Source organism: Pelodiscus sinensis, chromosome 15 (genome assembly GCF_052426305.1).
Source record: "Pelodiscus sinensis isolate ZL-2025 chromosome 15, ASM5242630v1, whole genome shotgun sequence".
NCBI classification, from domain to species: domain Eukaryota; kingdom Metazoa; phylum Chordata; order Testudines; family Trionychidae; genus Pelodiscus; species Pelodiscus sinensis.
The window spans coordinates 37,188,548-37,197,369 of record NC_143066.1 but is presented as its reverse complement, the minus strand read 5'-3'; the positions used below and the strand labels follow the sequence as shown (position 1 = coordinate 37,197,369).

The window sequence follows — 8,822 nt, the reverse complement described above, 5'->3', positions numbered from 1 at the left end:
ATCCCGGCCCCCTCCCCGCCGCCTCTCCCCTCCCCTCCCCTCCCCACCGGCCGCCCTCCTCCTCCTCCTCCCCCGCTCCAGCCGAAGTTTCCTGCGCGCACGGGAGGCGCTGGGCAAAGCTGCGGGGCTCGGCGGCTCGCGCCCGGGGATTGTTGCTGCGCGGGGGTCAGACCCCCCCCCTGCACCCTCCTCGCTGCGGGGCTGCCAGGCGCCCCCCCCCCCCAAGCCCCCACCCCGGAGCCTGGGCCCCGCCTTGGCGGCGGGATCGACCAGGGGGGCTGGCGCCCGCCCGGGGCGCAGCCCCGCTGCTTGCAGCCGGCGTCCGGGGAAGTCTCTTGCTGCCTGCTCTCCTGTGAACTGGAGGTCCCGGCTATGCTGCTGGGAAGCCAGCCATCCGCGGCACTGAGGTAAGCAGCCGGCAGCCCCCCGCCCGCAGGCAGGCACCTGCCAGCCCCCTCAGCCAGCGCGGGGGGGCTGAGCCCCCGTCTTGGGTGTGTCTTTGGGGGGACCCTGGGAAAGTTGGCTGGGGGGGTTGAGAGGCCGCCCCCTGCTTTGGCCCCTGGCACACCCCCGACCGGTTACAGCCAGGGGGTCCCCAGTCCCCCCTGCCGGGGTGAGTTCAGTCTGGGAGCCCTCTTATCCCCTTTTCTGCTGGTTTGGAGGAGCTCAGTGGAGAGGATGACACCGGGGCAGCCTAATCTCTAGCTTCCCCCTGAAGCCCCCATCTAGCTTCTTTCTTTACTCCCTCTTCTCCTGTTATCTGTCTCCCCCCCCCCTTTGCCAGGGCTTGGTTCCCTGCCCCCCTCCCTTCTCTCACCCAGGTGGATGGGGCTCCCTGGTATTTCCCCCAGGGGTCTCCAGGTTGCCCAAGTGACCTTGCCCCCTGCCCCGCAGGTCCCGGCTGCTATCATGACTGATGGCGAGAGCAGAGAGCCCTTCCAGCCGCTGGCCAGCGACGAAGTCCGGGTGCCCATCGCCTCCTTCCCCAGCCAGGCAGCCCAGCCCAGGGAGGATGAGGATGTGCTCAGTGCCTGCAAGTCGATCCAGAGCAGCCTGGGCTCCGGAGGCTCCCCGGCCCGGGATCCAACCCAGGAGGAGGAGGAACAGGTCCCTTACCCGGCCCTGGCACCCACCGTCTTCTTCTGCCTCAAGCAAACCACCCGGCCTCGCAGCTGGTGCCTCAGACTGGTCTGTAACCCATATCCTTTCCCTGAGGCGCGGGCTCTCCGGGCTGCACGGTGCTGCTGGCTGGTTCCCTCTGCCCTCCACCCCTGAGGGCCATCTGTGCCCAGGACCTAGCAGTGGCCTGTCTGGCGGTTTGATTTGGTTTGTTTCTTTGGATGGGTCAGGTCCACGCTTGGAGTACCTTAGTTAAGTCCATGCCACGAGGGAGGATTGTGGCAGACAAAGGTGGCAGGCTGAAGGCTTTAAAAGGAATCTAACTTTAGGGCAGCTTGGAAAGCCAGTTGGTTTGTGAGTCCTTGAGCAAGAGATCTGGCTACTTCTAGGAGGAGTTGGTGTAAGGAGCAGCTCCTAGCCTCTTTGACCTAGAATTGAATACAGCTGTGGTTAGTTAGAGGTGTGCCTTTCGGAGCTAATGGGTTAGATACCTTGTGCTGAATGGGTGGTCTTTGCTGCTGCCTCCCAGGGAAAGATGAGCAGCAGTGGCTCTCATCAGCAGTGTGATTTTAGCATTGTTTCTATTGTTATTTATTTTTTATTATTTATCGGGCTGCCCTGGGATCCAAAGTCCTCCAGCCGCATCAGAATGTGTGTCCTGTTTGATAGGTCTGGGAGTGGATGAAAGTTCTCCCAGCCCCTGCTACTGTGCGGGAAGCGTTACCGTGTACTTCTAGCCAAACATAAATCAATCAATCGAGCCCTGGTGCCATTCACGAAGAAAAAAGGGCAAAAGAAACCATACCTGGCCTTGTGCACTTCATGTTGTTTTCCTGGATGCACATAGAAAACAAACCTCGCAGGGGGAGAAAGAGAGAGAAAGCGAATTCATTTTGGGACCTGCAAAGAAACAAAAAAATCGGAATTCCTTCAACTTTACTTGTTTGTCCAGGGGGGTAGGAAAGAGTAAAGTTTAAAGACATCCCTTTATTTGTGTTAAAAGCTGTGGGGAATTTGAGACAAGTAGTAACCCCTTAATAACTGTTTATAAGAGACCTGAGAGTCCATGTGTTACTTTATCTTGGAAAATGAACCACATTAGAATTGGTTTGAGAAGCTGAGTTCCTTGCCTGCCTTTTCCGACTGGGTTCTGAACGCTTCTGTTTTGGTTTTTAGTCTTTATGATAGTCTCACAACGGGGGATGGAGAAAGTGCAACAGTCCTTACTTCCGTTCTCTTCCCCATTGCACATTTCTGAGCCCATTTCCCTTCCCTCCTCCCCAATTGTTTTATTTTTTTTTAAGCAATGTGCTCTTAGTTGTGACAATTAGAACACTGAATTTCAGGAAAATGCAAGAGACGTCTTACATGAAAGCAGAGTTGCTCATCCGCCTTGATGATCTTTAGGAACTGAGCTTTTAGCTTTGCTGCACATGTAAATGTGTCATGTAGGTAGCACTGACATTGTGCAGATAATTAATGCTTATATTTCTTTGATATCTGCCAGTAGGTTGATGCTTGTATCCTGCCATTGCTATTATCAGCATTATTTATTAATATGGTGGTTATTGATCTAACTTTAGTTAACCGGTGTGCAACTGAGATCACTTTTTCTCTCCGTACCAGCACCTATGTGTACGCCGTCATTAGAAGGAATTACACAATCCTTTTCAGAAAGCTGCTGGAATCCATTCTTAATAGAAATCCTTGAAGAGAGAATACACAAACTTTATAGCCTGGAATTGCTTCTCTCTTAAACTAGCTTTACCCCAGCTATTATCTGAAATATGGTTACTCCTGATTGGAACCGGAGTGAGAGCAGAATTGGGCCCGGTAGCTGTTCAAATAGAATAGAGAAGAAAAGTGAAAATAAAGTAATGGCACTTTTCACTGATAATTGTAGCTGCTTCAATATTAAATATACATGATAATTCTACACTTAAAAATGTAACACAACCAGTGTTCAAGAATAGCTTTTTTTTCTTTTTTTTTCTATCCGAGCAATACAGAGAGTCAAGAGCTGTCCTTCCCGATGCACTCCTGAATAGGTTAATATGTTTCAATTTGATGGGGAGAAGGCGAAAAAGCCCTCTCTTCCGATTCAAGGAATATCAGTATTTTTTATCCTTGTATATTACATATCAGAATGATAATGCCAACATCCAAAAAATAGTCTTGACAAATTAACTGTGAGCTATACAAAAAAGAAGCAGCAGCAGCCAACATCTTCCTTCTGAGGAGTGAATCATATGTAACAGTGTTTTCTTTGGAGCAGTAATTGCATGCAAGCCATTGTGTAGCATTACACTACTTGATTCTTCAATAGAGCTTGAGGGGTTTTTTACAACTTTTTCCCCCCTGATCTTTCAATTGTATTTACAAGAAACAAAATTCCCTTACCGAGTTCTCTGTATGACATAAATAAGTAGACTTAGATGGATAATTATGTTTGGTTACTAATGTGGCAAAATCTAATCAAAACAATATAAGCTTTATGCTATAGTGGTACTGGCAGTTGAGTGGGGGGGTATTTTAACAGAACAGCGTTCACAGCTTGTAACAAGTATAATTATAGTAGCAAGTATAAATCTGGATTGGAATTTCAGTAGTTTTCACTTTGTAATTACTGTCCGATTCTTTCTATACACTGATTGTGACTTCCTTAAAGATAGAGGTAGGACTAACCTGATGACTGTGTCTCTGGAGCTATTTGGCTAGGTTTTTGTCAAGCACCATAAAAGTTAGTAGAGAGACCTTCCAATTGCCCATGAAACAATGCTCAGTCCAAATTACCGTACTGAGCTCTGAGGCTTGTATGCATTTCAAATCGCATTCAGCTGAAGGTCAAGCAGCTTTGGAAGGAATGCAGCCAAAGCATTTTTGTGAAACTTAAAAAGCAGCTAGACAGATGAGGGGAGTGGACGGGGAAAGGAATAAGGGCCAACGTGCGGTCCACACCTGTCTTGGAAAAAACTGAGCTTGAAAGAAATGTCAGGTTCGCCGAGGTGGTTTCTAACCAGTTATGCAATTTGTGTGACCCTCCCTGCCTACCAGAGCATGGATCCATAAGTCACAGGACTGGAAAGCTTTGCGTTAAAAGTTCCCTTTCTTATGAAAAGAAGCAGCACATCTTTACATTTTTGTAATGGCAAAGTGAGAATAGCTCTGTGGAAATGCCTTATCTGGGAAGCTGGATCACTTTAAGCAAAAGAGTGCCTTTCATAATTAGGTTATTCTTTTTCCTGAAGCAAAAGCAGTTCTCTGTTCAGTCTGACTTGGGCAGTGATTTATGTGTAGGGAGAAAAAACAAAGGGAAGTCCTTTCCCTTCTCAATTATCTGCTCGTTGATTTTTAAATATTTAATGACATAGGGAATGTATGGGCCTATCTAAGCAGGCGGTGCACCTCCCCATCCTCTCTTTGTATGTAGTTTGCATTATCCTTTGCTGAATACATTCTGCTAACTGTTCTTGGGCCAGGCCTGCAGCTTGGCGACTTGTGTGTGGCTTCCTGAACAACTCCACAAAGGAATTTTACCAGCGTGCCAGTGGGCTGGGAAGGATCCAGCCACCCGCCAAGCTGTTCTTTTTAAGCGGAAGGCATTGACTCTGTTTTAGTGTGTGGGTTCTGCAAATGAACCACCTTCTTTTATTGCAGAGCAGGTCTTTGCGTTCTTGCAGTGCAGGCTTGACTTCCTCTCAAAAGGTCCAATATAGTGCCTGCCGAACTCAGTGGAACTCCTTCCATGAATACCCAGTGAGCGTTCAGCAATCAACAGTGTATTCTATGCACACATTGGGGTCTGTACTGAAAACACCAAATGCTTCTGCAGATCAAGAAGGTTTAATGGGTCCAAAGTGTGGGTCAGCTTCTGACTTGAAACCTTTGTCAGTCTAGCTCAATTTAGCTATGAGACTAGCCCGACAGCTCTAACTATTTGTGGCTAGCACATCTATGACCTACAGCAGGTGTAAGTCCTAAGTGTATGGGTCAAAAGCATGGCTTGCTTCTGTGGCTTAAGCAGAGGGGGTTACCACAGGGCTTACCAATAGCTAAAAAAAGATTTTGCATGGTTTTCATGTCAGACAGGTGTGCTCGGGATCTGTTACTGCAGGGGTTGAAGGTCAGACATTCTGAACATGTCTGGCAGGAGGCATGTGCCCCCCAGAAATGTTTACCCCAATTTTGATGCAATTCACAGGGTGTGGAATGTAGTTAATAGATGCCACATTTGTAGATTTTTTTTCCCCCTTTAGTTTTGTTGGTTGTCAGTGGTTTCTCTAGTTTCTGCAAATAAACAGCCGCTAGGAAGACCCTATGAAGATTCTCCTAAAAGTCTGAATGTTCGTTAAATACGTGCTTTAAAGCCTTACAAAATTATGGAATGCAAAAGGTCTGCAAATCAACTGTATTATTCCTATATATAAGACTTAATCAAAGTGCTCTGTGAATTAGTTTCACCGGCTAGATTTGTTTGATTGATAGTCTGTTCCTATACGGTTGCTTTGTCAGGCAATTGCTTAATAACACCATTCTTGTCCTGTAGTTTAGAAAGTTATGTTTTGAATATAGGAGTAGAGTCCTTAAATAAAAAAAAACTCCAGTGTCACCTTTCAAACTGTATTTCAACAAGAAATGTATTTTATATGATAGCATAAACCCAATAAAAAGCCTGAAAATAGCTATTGTGAATCTGAGCATTGGTTTAAATGTAATCCTTCACTATCGTGTCTATAGTGGTTTTTCCCTTCTGTCATTATTGATTTACTTAGTTTTTGCTTTTTAAAAAATATATAATTGGAAGCAAACTTACTTATTTCTCTCAGTAGTGGATCTCCTACACAGGATTATTTATAGCGGTCTGTGGGTAGAACTTTGTGTATGGTAGCATGTTATATGGTATAGGGTTCAGTTTGCTTTTGAGTATTTTTTTTCTTCCTGGTTCTTACTTATGGGCAATAGAATAAATGAAATGTTCTGAGTTTTCCTTTTGATGTTGATGTTTAGCGCTGGTCCCGTATCACCTTAAATCTGTCTGTGGGTATCTGCACTCCATTTCTGAGTGTAGATTTTGATTGTTTCTGGGATTAGGACTGCCTTTGGCCAACAAACGTGTAATAGGCCAGTTTCGGGTGCTACGTTGCAGTCAATATGTATTTGATGGATAGTAGTTTAATTTACTTGGAATGTGGAATGCTGACTTCAAGGCAATCACTATTGTGTATGAAACTGAAGAGAGAACTTACTCTACCATTGGCTGTGCTTCTGGGCAGAAAACGGTTTCAGCTTTGTGGTTTCTATGGATCTGGTGAGACAAGAACAACTTTTCACAACTAAATAGTTACTGTAAATGCTTAGTTCTGCATCTGTAATTCAGAGACAATCCCCCTTTTGACTTCATTGGAACATAAGAAGAACATGAGACTGGCCAAACTGGGTTGTATGAATGTCTGACTCAGGATCCTGTCTTCCAACAGTGGCCAATGCCAGGTGCCCCAGAAGGAATGAACAGAACAGGGAATTATCAAGTAATCCTCATCTCCTGTCACCCATTCTTATCCTCTGGCAAACAGAGGCTAGGGACACCATTCCTACCCATCCTGGCCAATAGCTGTTGATGGACCTATCCTCCATGAATATATCTAGTTCTTTTTTTTGAACCCTGGTCTTCACAACATCTGGCAAGGAGTTCCACGGGTTGACTTCATGTGTTGCATGAAGAAATACTTCCTTTGGTTTGTTTTAAACCTGCTGCCTCTTAATTTCATTTGGTGTCCCCTATTTCTTATGTTATGGGAACAAGTACATAACTTTTCCTTATTCACTTTCTCCACACCAGTCATGTTTTCATAGACCATCATCATATCCCTCCTTAGTCTCCTCATTTTTAAGCTGAAAAGTCTCATATGGAAGCCGTTCCCACCCCCTACTCATTTTTGTTGCCCTTTTCTGACTAAGAATGTAATCTAAGGCCTATTGAAGTCAAATGGATTTCAGGGGGCATTGGGTTAATCTGCCTGTCTGCTTATGGTAGCTGTATGGGCCCACTAACTTTGTATCTGAACACCTCGCTTGGCTTTCCCCTCAAAACACTTGGGTCAAGCCCTGAAAAAGAGCACCAGCAGGCACAGGTGACTTGTGGTCAGCTTGGAAAGTGCATGGCCCCCTATTTCCCTGCCAGAATTGTAATTGCGAAATGAGATACCCCTTCCCTGCCCCTCTGGGTGGCCTTCCCTGAGCCCCTTCTCCCCGGCAGGCCATTGGCACTCTTGCCAGTAGAAGCAGTGCAGGATCTGGTCCAAAAACTGCAATGCTATTCTTGTTCCTAAAGCTCTGCAGGAGAGAGGCAGATCAGATAGCATCCAGCCAAAGTGCCTGAAGCATGGTATGGTGGAATTTTAGGTGGGGAAAGAGAGATGGAATTAAGAACCCAATCCGTTTGGGATGGGGGAAACACGTTTCATCAAATGAAACATGCTCCCAACAGAAGCTGATTGTTTGGGTTTGTTTGAGAAGTTTGCTGCTAGGCCCACATGCATGAGTGTTTTTGGACAGGCACCTTGGATTTGTGCCTCTTAGTTTCTTATCTCTCTGGGTACGTCTACACTACAACGTTACTTCGAACTAAGCTAATTCGAACTAACAGATCGAGATTAAAAAACTAGTTCGAATTAGCGTTTTGCTAATTCGAACTAGCATGTCCACATTAAGTGGACCCTGAACCAGGCTTACGGATGGCCGGAAGCAGTGCCGGCAGGGCATCAGAGGAGGACTTAGAGCGTGGAGATGCTGTCTCAGGCTAGCCGAGGGCTGTGCTTAAAGGGTCCCGACCCCCACCCCGGACAGACAGTTCTCAGGGGTGCCCCGCTTGCAAAGCAGTCCTGGCTTGGATTGCCCGGAGTACCCACACTGGGCACATCACAGCACTCGGCCATCAGACCGGCTGCACTTGCCGCAGGCTGCCATCTGGGGAGAGGGGGTAATTGGGGGGCTGCAGGAGAGCTTCCACCCCCAGAAGCCCGCAGAGCCAGCCCAGTCCTCCCCATCGGGGGCGCGTACCCCATTCCTCCCTCACCTCCTTCCACTTAGCCTTCCCTAGCCCCTTTTCTTGATGTACAAAATAAAGGACAATTGTGTTCAAAAATGGAATCTGTCTTTATTGAACAAAACTGGGGGAGACTGGGAAAAGGAGGTGGGAGAGGGGAAGAGAGAGGCTGGGAGAGGGGAGGGCAACTAAAATGATCAGGGGTTGGGAACAGGTCCCATATGAAGAGAGGCTAAAGAGACTGGGACTTTTCATCTTAGAAAAGAGGAGACAGAGGGGGGACAGGATAGAGGTCTCTAAAAGCAGGGGTTGGGTGGAGAGGGTGCATACAGAAAAGTTCTTCATTAGTTCCCAAAAAGAAGGACTAGAGGACACCAAAGGAAAGGAATGGGTAGCAGGCTTCAAACTAGTAACAGAAAGTTGTTCTTCACAAAGCAAAGAGTCAACCTGTGGAACTCCTTGCTGCAGGAGGCTGTGAAGGCTAGAACTAGAACAGAGTTGAAAGGGAAGTGAGATCAAGTCATGGAGGTTGGGTCCATGGAGTGCTATTAGTCAGGGGATAGGAGTGGTGTCCCTGCCCAAGGTTTGTGGAAGGCTGGAGAGGGATGGCACGAGACAATAGGCTTGGTCACTGTCTTCAGTCCATCCCCTCCAGGGT

The 8,822-nt window shown here is 47.0% G+C and overlaps 1 protein-coding gene across 3 annotated transcripts in view; it reads left to right on the top strand.

Moving 5' to 3' along the window:
* The first annotated feature begins 225 nt into the window (after positions 1-225).
* The window catches only part of CACNA1H (calcium voltage-gated channel subunit alpha1 H), a 576,049-nt gene continuing 567,452 nt past the window's right edge, over positions 226-8,822 (top strand). For 2 of the 3 annotated variants that reach the window (XM_089769319.1, XM_075899792.2), the window contains exons 1-2: positions 226-407; positions 895-1,199. In XM_089769319.1, the coding sequence (XP_089625445.1) occupies positions 910-1,199 (290 nt within the window). In that variant the 5' untranslated portion in view covers positions 226-407; positions 895-909. The remainder of the gene's footprint in view (positions 408-894; positions 1,200-8,822) is intronic. The other variant, XM_089769320.1, reaches the window with a different exon arrangement.